Genomic DNA, 14,307 nt, shown 5'->3' on the forward strand with positions numbered 1-14,307 from the left:
CAACCAAATTATCTTAATTCCTTCATTGGAAGGAAAAAAAATAATCCCTCCCACAGGCTTCTTATTTCATCCTCATGAGAGCTTTATGAAAGAGCTCTAGAACCCCATTTTCCGGGTAAGTTTTTCCATCATCGCCGGCTTCTCTGTGCTGAAATAAAACCCAAACCCCAACGGACCAGTCATATGTTTTGCAGTTTCGCAGCCCAGGCACTACTTCGCTGTGTTCTCGCGAGAGTTGGTTCTACCAGATCATGTGGTAATCCAAAATGGCGGCACCCAGCGATGCGGCGGCGGAGGAGGCGGTGGTTTACCTGGTAGTGAGCGGTATCCCCTCTCAGTTGCGCTCGGCCCAGCTACGGAGCTACTTTAGCCAGTTCCGGGAACAGCGAGGCGGTGGCTTCCTCTGTTTCCACTACCGGCATCGGCCTGAGCGGGCCCCTCCCCAAGCCCTTCCTGACTTTGCCCCGACTCCTGTCGACCCTGTCGCTGAGGGCCAGCTTCTCGCCCAGTCTTCGGCCACTGATGCCCGGGCTCTCCCCACGCGAGACTCTGCTCCGATCCGGACTCGTACCTGCTGCTGCGTCATCTCAGTACGGGGGTTGGCTCAAGCCCAGAGGTTTCTTCACATGTACTCGGGCCGCCGGTGGCTGGATTCTCAAGGGACTTGGCTTCCGGGTCGCTGTCTCATCCGCAGACTCCGACTACCTACTGAGGCATCAGGTACCAGTGAGAAAGTTAATACTGGGCTTACCGGTCCTGGAACAGAGGCATCTTTCCTCTGGATGGTGAAAATAAGTCAGGCCTCTGTTTACGATTCTTCAGGAGTTTAGGTCATTTCTGGACAGAGCTTCAGGCTCAACTTGCACGTTAGTTTAAAGCAGGGAGAAAAAAAATCAGAGAGGCTAAATAGATGATCTTCCATTTTATTAGGTCCCTTTTAAGATCCTTTTCTCTGCAGGAGGCGTTGATTTTGACTGACACAGAAGGGAAAAAAGGAAATCAGTTTTCTAACCCTCAATTGTTTTTCTCTCATGCACTCTCTTTTTGCTCCCCACCCAGTCTTCTGGGCAAGATGTAGATGAAGAGATAATCTGTTTTCTGTGGACAGCTCCCACTTTCATGGGAAATCACTTTCATGGGAAAACAGGAAACAGTGCAGAGCCCTCCAATTCATTCATTCAACAAATGCTTGTACTACTAGACCTAGTGTGATTCTAGGTGGATATGCAGAGAACAACTGGACACAATCTATGCTCAGAATCCACAGAGGAAGACAGGTTTTAAAAAAGGTAATCGTCACAGAGATGTCATTCTAACTGTTAACATTTACTGAGCACACTCTGTGTACTTACTAGGCACTTTTGTAAGCCTTTATTGACCCCTCACAACAATTTTATGAGATAGGAGCTATTGTTACTCCCACTTTAGAGGTTAGGAAATTGAGGGATGCAGAAGTTATGTGACTTGCCCAAGGTTATAGAGATGTTAAATGGCAGATCTACAAGACAAACCTGGGCATTCTGCTCCAGAACTTATGCTGTTTATCACCAAGTGCCATGAGATGACAGGACAGAGAAACTGACTTAGATGGATCAGGAAATACGCCTTTTCATTTGAATCTTGAAAAATAAGTAGGAGTTTGAAGGAAAGAATGATGTTTAAGGTAAATGACATTTACATGGTCACAGACAAAGACTTGAAAGCCTGTGAAACTTTCAGGGTATGTTAAATTGTTTGGTGTGGATGGAGCACATGGTATGAGAGCATGCAGGAAATGGCAGTTGGTGACAGTCGAGAATCAGAAGGTCAGCAGGAGCCTGAAAAGTGGATGTCCAGCTGAGGTGATGAGAATTGGCATGAAATTGTTAGGTGGGTCTGGTTGGGAAGGGTGAAAGGGACGCCAGAGAAGTTTGAAAGGAAGGAACAGCATTAGGCTATCAGATTTAAACCTTGTCCAGTTTCTCGTTCAAGTGTTGCTGGACGCTTCTGGGTTTCAGTATACACTCTTCTCCTTCCTTCCCAAGGTTTGGGCTCCTTTCCCTTTAGGACCCGGAAGGAGATGCAGAGGCAGAAGGCTGAGAATGAAGCCTTTACACTGGCTGACCTGAGGCAACTGCCAGAGTTGAACCCACCAGTGCTGATGCCCAATGGGAATGTTGGGACTCCCCTGCGGGTCTTTCTGGAGTTGATTCGGGCCTGCCGTCTACCCCCTCGGATCATCACCCAGCTGCAACTCCAGTTCCCCAAGACAGGTTCTTCCCGGCGCTATGGCAATGTGCCCTTCAAGTACGTGGACTCAGAGACTGTGGAGCAAGAAGAGCTCGTGTACACAGCAGAGGGTGAGGAAATTCCCCAGGGCACCTGCCTGGCAGATATACCAGCCAGTCCCTATGGAGAGCCTGAGGAGGAAGGCGGAAAGGAGGAGGAAGAAGAGTCTAACTCAGATGACGTAAGTACAGTGTGCCACCCTGTAAAGCAGTCACCTCTGTTTTCTTTCTTTTTTTTTTTTAAATGAAGGGGTGGGGGGGATTGTGAGAAGAGGTGCTCAGTTTCCTTGTTTTTTTTTTTGTTGTTGTTGAGACAGAGTCTCACTCTCCCACCAGGGGCGGTGGCATCATTGTAGCTCACTGCAACCTCCAACTCCTGGGCTTTAAGTGATCCTTCTGCCTTGCTTTAAACAATCCTTCTGCTTCAGCCTCATGAGTAGCTGGGACTACAGGTGCATGCCACAACGCCCAGCTGTTTTTGTTTTTTTTTTTTCTTTTTGGTAGAGATAGAGTCTCACTCTTCTTCAGGCTGGCCTCGAACTCCTGAGCTCAAGCAATCCTCCCACCTGCCAGAGTGCTAGGATTACAGGTGTGAGCCATCGCGCCAGACCACTCACCTCTGTTTTCTGACCTAGAGTCAGTGGATTGAACACTAGGCACTGCTCTATCAGTGAAATAGACATTTCATTGGTTCCTTTCTCCAAAGTTGGTTGTTCACCCAAAATAAATGAAGTATAATTTGTTTTAAATGTGTACTCCAGGTAAAAAGTAATTCACCCATGTTTCAAAACTCCCAGCCTAGAGTTGCTAACACATCCTTAGTGTGGTACCATCCTGATTTTTCTCCAGCACTTGCTCTGTGATTACTGAGGCTTCCTGGAGATTAACCAAGACAAAGCCCCCCAGGGTTTCAAGTCAGGAGTCATCCTGTCATTCTACAAGTCCAGTCAAGCAGTTGTAAGCCAAGGGCTAGTTCAGGACTCCAAAGCCATTTTAAGACCCATTTTCTGCTCTCAAAGAGCCTAAAATCTCCCCCAAAGAGAAAGAACTAGCATCTCAAGAAGCTGCATGGTGTGGTGACCTCGGTTTGCATGCTGGCTCTGCTACTCTCTCTTGGTGTACTATCTTGGACAAATAGTACTCCTCTGAACCTAGGTTTCCTTTCCTCATCTGTGGAATGGGTACTTATCTCACAGGGCTATTGGGATGATTGGAGGAGCTAAGTTACGGGAAGGGCCTGACACATGGTAGGCGGTGTTAGTTCTTGTCCTTTCTTTATGACAACATGTACAAAGGCCTAAACAGTATGTATTGATTAGTACTGAGAGTTCAGAGACTGGTGGGAGAGCTGTGGGCCTAAGAGTGAGGGGCTTCATGTAAGCTGGAGGACTTGAGGGACAAGGACTTCACTAAGTGGAGGAGAAAAGGGACAAGGACCTCACTAAGTGGAGGTGGGCAGATATTTCTTTCAGGCAGGGGGAACAATGTGGCCAAAAGCACAGAGATGAGAATGAGGCTTGTGGGGAAAGGAGCAAACTATGTTGAGAAACATCAGGGGATGGAGAGGTGTGTTGGTCAAGGGCCAATAAGTGCTGCTTCTCAGAGAAATCTGAAGGAATGGAGCTGAGGGCCCGTCTCACGTGCCGCCTATGCCCTGAGCTTCCCTCCCTCTGGGCATGAGGTCAGGAAGGTGGAGAGGCAGGTCACATCTCCCCGCCTTCTCCCAGGACGATGATCGAGGTGAGGAGTGGGAGCGGCATGAAGCCCTGCACGAGGATGTGACCAGGCAGGATCGGACCACTGAACGCCTCTTTGAGGAGGAGATCGAGCTCAAGTGGGAGAAGGGTGGCTCTGGCCTGGTGTTCTACACTGACGCCCAGTTCTGGCAGGAGGAAGAAGGAGGTAATGCTGGCACAGGGGCAAGGGAAGGGGTGATCCCTGCTACATTCTGTCAGGGCTCTCTGTTCCACAGGGTGGATTCCCTGGCAATGAGCCCAAACAAAAGGCCAGGGGACAGGCTGACATTTGTTGTATATGAGACCAGTCATCCTCTTTAGGAGTAGGGGATCAGTGAGGTGGAGAGAAAATTCTGCTCCCCTCCCTTGATTCTAAATAACCCTCCCAGAAGAGAGATTTAAAGATACAAACAAGAGCCCCAAGTTCTGAAACTTGTGTCTAACTCTAGGTTTAGCTTTCAGTATTACTGAGTCCTTAACCTACTGTGCTGGATGCTTTCATATTCCTGCAGACTTTGATGAACAGACAGCTGATGACTGGGACGTGGACATGAGTGTGTACTACGACAGAGGTACTGGGCAAGGGGTGGCAGTAGTGGGAGTTGGAACTGATGCCTTAGTCTTGCAGTGACCCTTTGCCAGAGATGCTTAGCAGAGACTGAGATGGGACCAGTTCCCTTGGGGTAGCCCACTGTGAAAGGGTTCCTCTCTTGAAATACCTATGGTTGAGTACATTGAGTGCCAGCTGTGGACAGAGCTTTGTCCTTTCCTGGTGGAGAAGGCTGGCCACCTGGGAACATCCCTCAGGGAGCTCTGGGTCTGAGGGGCAGGCCCTGGTAGAGTGGGATGGTCAGGAGGAGTTCAGGCTCTGGTGAGAGTTTAGACTTTGGAGTCAAAAATGGCCTGGGGGCTGGGGAGAGAAGACCTGGGTCCTAATCCTGTCTCTGTCATATGTTAGCTCTACGATTTTTCTGCACCACAATCTCCTAATCCATAAGGTGGGGGAGAGCCACAGTTTCCACTTTTGATGAGCTTCTAGTCTAATGAGAGATAACAGAACACCATTCAAATAAATAAGTAAATCTTGTGAAGGGGTTCTAGAAACCTGGTTTCCCCCACTTCTGCTGCAAGGGACCCTTCCACAAACTGGGCTCTGATTCCTCAGATGGTGGAGACAAAGACGCCCGAGACTCTGTCCAAATGCGTCTGGAACAGAGACTCCGAGATGGCCAGGAAGACGGCTCTGTGATCAGACGCCAGGTGGGCACCTTTGAGCGCCACACCAAGGTGAGTAAGCACTGTGCCCAGCCCACTGACCTTCCCTTTTTCTCTCTACCTGCATTCTTTCTTCTCTTCCCATCCCATCTCCCCTGCTCCTAGCAGGAGCCCCACTTCCTGAGTCTTGCCCCTTCCCTCTACAGGGCATTGGGCGGAAGGTGATGGAGCGGCAGGGCTGGGCAGAGGGCCAGGGCCTGGGCAGCAGGTCCTCAGGGGTGCCTGAGGCCCTGGATGGTGATGGCCAGCACCCCAGATGCAAACATGGATTGGGGTGAGTGTGGCTGAGTGACTTCCTTGGGGCCCAAGCCTTTCATCTGTGCCCTAGTTTCCTTCTTCCCACTGGTCTTGGGATGGGTGCTGGGATGAACTTCAGAGTTAGAAGAAGAAAAAAGTAGATTTAAGCAGGTCGCAGTGGCTCACGCCTATAATCCTAACACTCTGGCAGGCCAAGGTAGGAGGATTGCTTGAGCTCAGGAGTTCCAAGACCAGCCTGAGGAAGAGCGAGGCCACATCTCTACAAAAAATAGAAAAATTAGCCAGGCATGGTGGCACACTCCTGTAGTCCCCACTACCCTGGAGGCTGAGGCATGAGGATTACTTGAGCCCAGGAGTTTGAGGCTGCAGTGAGCTATGATGATGCCACTGCACTCTACCCAGAGTAACAGAGTGAGACTCAAAAAAGAAAAAGAAAAAAGTGGATTTGGTACTTTTTTTTTTTTTAGGCCAAGCCCTAAGGCTTAACAGGATCATTGATCCCCTGAGAGTTATTCCACCATCTGAGGAGTGTGGACTTGATGATTGCCATTAGGGAGTCTATAGTGACAGAATGAAAATTGTGTCAGGCCCCTGGTTGGTGGCACTGCCTGCAATGGGTAGATAAGGGGGCTGGAGAGCAAAGATCCCAATTTAAAGCTTCTGTCTTTGGACAAACCAAATATGTAGTAGCTACTTCCCTGTCCTTTCCCAACCCCTGTCCTGGGGTTTGAGAGAGCAGCCCTCATTGAGAGCCCTTTTTTATCCAGGTACCATGGAGAGAAGCTGCAGCCATTTGGCCAACTGAAGAGGCCCCGTGGAACTGGCTTGGGGCTCATCTCCACCATCTATGATGAACCTCTACCCCAGGATCAGAGGGAGTCACTGCTCCGCCGCCAACCGCCCACTAGCATGAAGTTCCGGACAGACATGGCCTTTGTGAGGGGTTCCAGTTGTGCCTCGGACAGCCCCTCAGAGCCTGAATGACTGGTTTGGGGGCTTCCTTGGTCAGAATCACTCAGAGCTGCAGGAAAACCCTCTTCCCGGGCCTTATCTACCACTGAAGCAGAAAGAAGCCAGGGAGCAGCAATCTTCGTGGCTTGTTCAGGGTGTTTTGCTCTGAGCTTGCCTACAAGTTCTCTACCTCAAGGGCATTTTTACAGAATCCTTGGATATTGTAAAGGCCTTAATGACTTGTCTTTACTGGTCTCCTAACCCTAGCCTGTGTTGCCTACCGCTGTACCTTGAAAAGCTGGATTGGGCACAGTCTTCCTTGGGGAGTCTGAAGGGGGTTACCAGGACGGCCAGAAAGGGGGCGCATTTGTGGTGCTCACAGGAAGAGACGGTCTTGGGGCGGGTCGTCCACCCCTATCCTCACTGGGTGAAGCCGAGCGGCGCAGAGTCCGCGGAGGTGGCTCGGGTCTGCCACGTAACGGAAGAATAAAGTTTACTGCTGAGTCTCCCTTTCTCTCCTAATTCGAGCCTGAAGGAAGGTCGGGGAAAATCCTAAGAGGGAATTTCCCGGCGAGGTTCCCACATCCGATCCGTCCCCAGAGGGGAGAAACGCGGCTGCGTCGCCACGCCCCTCGGTGTTGAGGTGCGTCGCCGCCGTGAGGGCGGGACATCCTCTTCGGAGCCCGCCGCTTCCGGCGCCGTCTGGACTCCGAGAGCTGGTATCTCAGTGCGGACCCGTTAGCTTCCCTTGCGTAGCGGGTCCAGGCTCTTCCACCTTAGGCGACCGCGGCCACCGCTGCTGGGCCCCAACGAAGTGCTCGTCGCGGATCCCCCGCCCTCGGTCTTATCCCCGGCGCGGCTACTCGCCCCGTTTTCCGGCTGAGCTGACTTGCTGCGCTCCGATCTGCGTTCCGCCCATGGCTGGGGCCGTCCCGACCACGGCCTTTGGGCAGGCAGTGATCGGCCCGCCGGGCTCGGGGAAGACCACATACTGCCTGGGCATGAGTGAGTTCTTGCGCGCGCTAGGCCGGCGCGTAGCTGTAGTGAACCTGGACCCGGCCAACGAGGGGCTGCCGTACGAGTGCGCCGTGGACGTGGGCGAGTTGGTGGGGCTGGGCGACGTGATGGACGCGCTGCGGCTGGGGCCCAACGGCGGCCTGCTCTACTGCATGGAGTACCTGGAAGCCAACCTGGACTGGCTGCGTGCCAAGCTCGATCCCCTCCGCGGCCACTACTTCCTCTTCGACTGCCCAGGCCAGGTGGAGCTCTGCACGCATCATGGCGCCCTACGCAGCATCTTCTCCCAAATGGCAAAGTGGGACCTTAGGGTGCGTCTTGGGTTGGGCAGTCCTAATTTGCAGATGGAGGAACTGAGACAGGGAGGACAGATGCCACGCCCCCATGTTACACAGGGAGGTACGGGCTGAGTTGCGTTGGAGTAAAACAGATGTGAGTTCGAATTCTGGCTCTGCCACTGACTCGCTGTGTGGTGTGGGTAAGCCAGTTAATTTCTCTGAACCTAAGTTTTCTCATCTGTAAAATGGATATGTTAGTAGAGAGGTTTGGAAGAATGGAAAGGGTTATGTAGGCAATGGTATGGCAGTGGTGATTGTAAGTTGGGCAAAAGTAAATGAAAGAGTGGAGTCATGCAGTGGGATTTGACCCTTTTGCCTACTGGGTGGCTCAGTACAATGCGTCTTATAAGAAATACCTCATATTTCGTGGGAGAAGGAAATGAGTGTGGCCATTAAAACAGAACAGAAGCAGGCGGAGATTAATGGGGAAGGCTTACACTCTGTCCTTAGTCCTCCATTCTGACAAGGGAGACATAGGTCCTGATGTTTCCTGCTTCCCCAGGCCACTTTCAACCTGTTTCTTCCTCCCCTTGCAGCTGACTGCTGTCCACCTCGTGGATTCTCACTACTGCACTGACCCAGCCAAGTTCATTTCAGTACTGTGCACCTCTCTGGCCACCATGCTGCACGTGGAGCTGCCACATGTCAACCTCCTCTCCAAGATGGACCTCATTGAGCACTATGGGAAGCTGGGTAAGAGCTCCTATTCAGGCAGGCAAGGAGTAGGACAGCCGCTGGGGCCAGAGTACAGCAGAGATGTCAGGGGAAGGAAGTTGCCTCTGGGATCATGCATGGTCTGGTGATAGCCGTAGGCAAGTTCTGACTTCTACCCATTTATTTTGTGCCGTTTTATGCCAGATACTGTTGTAGATTTTAGAGACAAGGGAGCTACTATGGGTAATATGTGTTATGAAGGAATTAAAACAAGGTGATGTGACAGTGAATGACTGGAAGTGAGGGGAGTGAGCAGTGCCTCACTGCTCTGAGGCAGTAGCATCTGAGCTGACACCTGAATAGTGAGAAAGAGCCAGCCAAGGGAGAACTGTTCTAGGCAGAGGGACCAGCAGAGGTAGAGGCCTTGTCTTAGTCAGTCCGTGCTGCTATAACAAAAATACCAGATGGTTTAAACAAGAAACATTTATTTCTCACTGTTCTGGAGTCTGGGAAGTCCAAGATCAAGGCACCAGCAGATCCGCTGTCTGATGAGAACCTGCTTCTGGCTTCTAGACAGATGCTTTGTGTCCATACAGAAAAAGACCATTGTTTAAACCCATGTGGCAGAGAGACAGGGAGTGGGAGGCCAGGCACAAGGTAGGGAAGATAGAGGCAGAAGTAGGCTGGGAGTTGCCTAGGATCCCAGTGGCCAGCATTTTTTTCCTGCCAAATTAGTGCTCTCTTGAGCTCGGGGCTTTGTTTGCTAAATAGCATCTCCAACCACAAAAGAACCTAGAGAAGACAGCTAAAATGACCAGCACATGAGCAGGGAGAGAGGTTGAAGTTTCCTGGGCAGAAAGGGGCCAATATAGGGAGGCCCACCTTCCTCCGATTAGTGGGAAATTGTTTACAGAATAATCTGGTCTGGTCTCCTCATTTTACATTAAAAAGGAACTGGCCCAGAAAAGGAAAGTGATTTACTCAAGAGGCCACTCTGCTAGAGTAGCATTCATTCAATTTAACCAGCATTTATAGGGTCTTACAATGTGTGTGCCAGGTCCTGGGGTAATTATCTGACTGTGTTCTTGGTATGTGTTCAGTATCATTATTTTCTACCATTGACCAAGCACTTCTTTGTACCAGGCACTGGAGTTTATAGCATTTAATCCTCACAACAGTTCCGTGAGGTAGATACCGGCCCATATAGCTAGTAAATGGCAGAGCCAGCAGGTGAAAGCAACTATTTTCCTTCTTAGTTACTTCATTTTGCTCTGTTAACAAATATTTGAGTGAATGAAGATAAAGAAAAAAGAAAGAAAATATGGTCCCAGTCCTTAGATCTTTAGCCTGATGTTAGCTGCTCCTGAACACTGGTTTCTCTCCTTAGCCTTCAACTTGGACTACTACACAGAGGTCTTGGACCTCTCCTACCTACTTGATCACCTGGCATCTGACCCTTTCTTCCGCCACTACCGCCAGCTCAATGAGAAACTGGTGCAGCTCATTGAAGACTATAGCCTAGTCTCCTTCATCCCTCTGAACATCCAGGTACTGGGGACTAAGAGGCCTCTTTCCTTTGGCTATAGGCTCTGACAGTGCCTGGGACTCAACAAGCTAAGGGCACAGGAAGTTCTGAAAACTTACAGTGGTCTTTTTTCTGTATGTCACTATCATTGGGGTTCCCTTGGTTTGAGGCCCAGGGGCTATGGTAGGAAGGATTCCAGTAAAGAGGGTGGACCAAACTTTTGCCCTATCTATTCTATATCGTCAGGCCCTCTCTACACATGTTCGTTCCCTCCTCAGTGAAAATGAATGAGTTCAGAAAGTCATCAGCAAGGGACTTGACCAGGACCAGAAACAAGTCTCTTAGGCCCATTCAACTGGGCAACTGCCTGTTGACTTTGCAACATGGTACCTAACCCCTGTACCACTCACCTCACACCCTACAAAAATAACCTGGGAGACACATGGGTGCATATTAGATTTTTTTCTTGAGGTAATTTATCTCTCCCTTTCTAATGCCACACTTTTCCTCTCTAATAGGAGGTGAACTCTATAATATTAATCATAATAACTACTACTTATTTATGGCTTTATTTGCTGGGCACTGTGCTAAAGACTGCACATGCATTATTTTCATCTGTCCTCACCATGTGATATATGGACTATTCTTATCACTGTATGTGGATGAGGAAACAGTTGTAGGTTAAATAACATGCATATTTATTGGTTGCCTACTTAACAGTAGTACTGTGCCAGGCACTGGGGATACCTTGACAAATGAGTCCCTGACCTTAAGGGGTGCTTGGTTGAATAGGGGAGGCAGATTATAATAGGCATTTATAAGATGGTAGAAATACCATGCATAGAGGTGTGCATAGAGGAGTTTATCTGATCTAATCTGGGTGGGTTGGTGGTCAGGAAAGATGGGATTTAGCCAGGCTTCTGGAGACATATAGAATTCCAGGCCAAGGAAGCTACATTTACAAGGACAAGATGGAGGAGGGTGTATTTAGAGACTGCAGGCAGTTCTACACACCTCTATTTCACTCACAGAGCTGTTTCTCTTCTCCCTACTCAGGACAAGGAGAGCATTCAACAAGTCCTGCAGGCTGTGGATAAAGCCAATGGCTACTGTTTCGGGGTCCAAGAGGAGCGAAGTCTAGAGGCTATGATGTCTGCCGCAGTGGGAGCGGATTTCCATTTCTCCTCGTATCCTTGCTCTCTAGCCTAACCTGCTTCCTGGTCATAACCAAGAGAGTGAGACATGGGGCTCAGGAATGGCCACAGGCGGTGCAGTCACCACCCTTGTGGATGACTGATTTCATATTGACCTAGCTGGGCTCCCTGGTGACTGTCTTTCATTTGCAAAGGCTAGTCCCTTAGAAGGCTTCGGGGTTGGTTGTACTGACAAGGGAAGATATCGATCAGCAGGAACAACAAATACAGAGGCCCAGAAATAGGAGGGCATTGGTCACTGGGAGCAATGCAAGAAGTTCAGTCTGATCGGTGTGTTGCATGTAAAGGGGGATGGGGGAGGTAGGCAGGGCCCTGCTAAGGAGTGTGGACTCCAGCTCATGGGTGGGAACCAGTGTTCAGTGAGTACTGTTGGCAGGGTATGGCATGATCAGATGTGCATCTGAGAGAAGCCCCTGCAAGTGCGGAAAATGCATTTAAGGCATATGATTGGGGGCAAAAGAGTTTTTTAGTCTTGCTGAACAAGAAAGGATGAAACATTTGTTTTGTGAGAATAGAAAGAAAAGTGTAGATTGGAAAAATTTTAAGGAGATCAACTACAAGAGTCAGTGACTGAATGGTTGTGGGATGGATGGACCAGAACTTAGCCTCCAAGGTAGAACACAGGGCTTCGTGTGCCCTGCTCGGGGATGTGGGCTTCAGGCCAGAGACAAACAAGATGATTCCACTGATCCTGAGTGATCCTTCAGGCTGCCTTGCGCAGAAACAAGGCCGTTATCTCCCGAGGAAAAGTGAACAGGAGGGGGGTGCGGGTTCAGAAAGAGTCAGTTTGAGTAGGGGTGAGATGGATTTTGATTGATGGATACATGAGGGATGGTAAAGAAAGCTCTGTAACCCAAACAGCATTTGGTGGGCTAAGTACTCCACTTGCAGGGTCATTTAATCCTCATTCCAACCCCCTTTACAGGTGAGGCAAACAGGGCTCTGAAAGTGACAGGCCCAAGGTCCCTCCAAGGTCTCCCTAGGTGTGGAATCTCAATTTCTGACATTGGAGTCATCTAGTAGCGCAGCAGTGGTATCCTAACATGGCCAACGTAGCTCTGGCTAACCCCCATCTCCTAGTTAGACCTCATACTCAGACTTCAGGCCGGCCAGCCTCACAGGACTCCATCAGCAGTGTCACTGTCTTTTCCTTTGTGAATCTGACTTGTGTCCTTCCATTTCCATTTTTCTGCTGTCCTGGAGAGTGAGAGGAGGTACTCTATGACCCAAGAAGAAATTTTTCATTTTCTTTGAGCTTCCCTCCCTTGGCAGGAAAAGAGAAGTGACAACATTAATTGAGCATTTACTGTGTGCCAGGTGCCCTGCTAGGCATTTGATACTCATTATCTCATTTGGTTTTTTTTTTTTTTTTTTTTTTTTGAGACAGAGTCTCACTCTGTTGCCCAGGTTAGAGTGCCATGGCATCAGCCTAGCTCACAGCAACCTCAAACTCCTGGGCTCAAGCAATCCTTCTGCCTCAGCCTCCTGAGTAGCTGGGACTACAGGCATGCACCACCATGCCCATCTAATTTTTTCTATATATATTTTAAGTTGTCCAGCCGATTTCTTTCTATTTTTTAGTAGAGATGGGGTCTCGCTCTTGCTCAGGCTGGTCTCGAACTCCTGAGCTCAAACGATCCACCCAGCTCGGCCTCCCAGAGTGCTAGGATTACAGGCATGAGCCACGCACCTGGCCTCATTATCTCATTTGATCCTCACAACAATTCTCAATATTTTATGGACAAGAAAAAGGAAATGGCAGATTCAAGATTTGAACCCCCTTGGTCTGACTCCAGAACATGTGCTATAACGAAGCTGGAAGGTTAGCACTCTTCTGGTTCTTATATCCTCAGCAATGTGGGGAAGAGGCAAATACATAAGAACATTTGGGCTGGGCGCGGTGGCTCACGCCTGTAATCCTAGCACTCTGGGAGGCCGAGGCGGGTGGATCGCTTGAGGTCAGGAGTTCGAGACCAGCCTGAGCAAGAGCGAGACCCCGTCTCTACTAAAAATAGAAAGAAATTATATGGACAGCTAAAAATATATATAGAAAAAATTAGCTGGGCATGGTGGCGCATGCCTGTAGTCCCAGCTACTTGGGAGGCTGAGGCAGGAGGATTGCTTGAGTCTGGGAGTTTGAGGTTGCTGTGAGCTAGGATGATGCCATGGCCCTCACTCTAGCCCGGGCAACAGAGTGAGACTCTGTCTCAAAAAAAAAGAAGAACATTTGGGTCTGGGTGCTTTTGGAGGCTTCTCATACCCAAGTGGTCCCTGTTGCCTATGGCCTGAAGCTATAATTACGAGGAAGAGAGAGGGATGGAAGGAATTTGCCAGACACGGTTGGAAGGTAGGCATCAGTAGAGGTCAGATCCTGCCCAGACTAATTCCCCATCCTTTGCCTATGCTATCAGCCTTGATGCGCCCTCCCTCAGCACGCTGGGCATCCAGGAGAAGTACTTGGCCCCCTCGGACCAGTCAGTGGAGCAGGAAGCCATGCAGCTATAGCAGCAAGCTGGGCCCTGGAGAGCAGGATGCATAACCCAGCAGTGGGGAAAGTGGAGGCTCCTGGTGAGCAGCGGACAGCTCAGCAAGCTGCAGACCCAAGAGCAAGTCCAGCCAGAGTTGGGAGGCTGGCAAGGGGACACCCAGCTCTGCAAAAGACTTCTGGCCAAAAAGCCAGACATGACACCAAGCAGGGCACCTACCACAGCCTCCATGGTGCCCATGAACTCTGGGCTCTGCCACCAGGAAGTTGAGCACTGATCCCACTCAGGCTGTGATGGAATGAGAGTTTATTTTCTCCTTTTTATGCTTCCAAACTTTTCTTCAATCCTCCAGGCCCGGGGAATTGGGGCAAAACAAGCGAATGTCACCTTCCCTTGCAAGAGTCCTGTTTCTTCATACAGGTCAGTGCTTCTCCAAAGCACAGAATCCATCATACTAGAGGATTGACACTCAGTCTCCAGTAGTGCATTTTGTTAATCTTGAGTTTTCGTTTTTGGTTTTTATTTTTTTAGAGACGGTCTTGCTATGTTGCCCAGGCTGGATTTGAACTCCTGGGCTCAAATGAAC

At 49.8% G+C, this 14,307-nt stretch overlaps 2 protein-coding genes across 2 annotated transcripts; both read left to right on the forward strand.

The window, feature by feature from the left end:
- The first annotated feature begins 230 nt into the window (after positions 1–230).
- On the forward strand, positions 231–6,993 carry GPATCH3 (G-patch domain containing 3). Its single transcript, XM_045545846.1, has 7 exons — positions 231–720; positions 2,025–2,449; positions 3,995–4,169; positions 4,516–4,575; positions 5,169–5,290; positions 5,425–5,552; positions 6,304–6,993. The coding sequence occupies exons 1-7, from the start codon at positions 267–269 to the stop codon at positions 6,518–6,520; spliced, it is 1,581 nt and encodes a 526-aa protein (XP_045401802.1). The 5' UTR covers positions 231–266; the 3' UTR covers positions 6,521–6,993.
- A 168-nt stretch (positions 6,994–7,161) lies between these two features.
- Positions 7,162–14,036, forward strand: GPN2 (GPN-loop GTPase 2). The gene is made up of 5 exons (XM_045545847.1): positions 7,162–7,815; positions 8,379–8,535; positions 9,884–10,044; positions 11,078–11,208; positions 13,668–14,036. The coding sequence occupies exons 1-5, from the start codon at positions 7,405–7,407 to the stop codon at positions 13,738–13,740; spliced, it is 933 nt and encodes a 310-aa protein (XP_045401803.1). The 5' UTR covers positions 7,162–7,404; the 3' UTR covers positions 13,741–14,036.
- The last annotated feature ends 271 nt before the right edge of the window (positions 14,037–14,307 follow it).

Source organism: Lemur catta, chromosome 3 (genome assembly GCF_020740605.2).
Source record: "Lemur catta isolate mLemCat1 chromosome 3, mLemCat1.pri, whole genome shotgun sequence".
Taxonomy (NCBI): Eukaryota; Metazoa; Chordata; class Mammalia; order Primates; family Lemuridae; genus Lemur; species Lemur catta.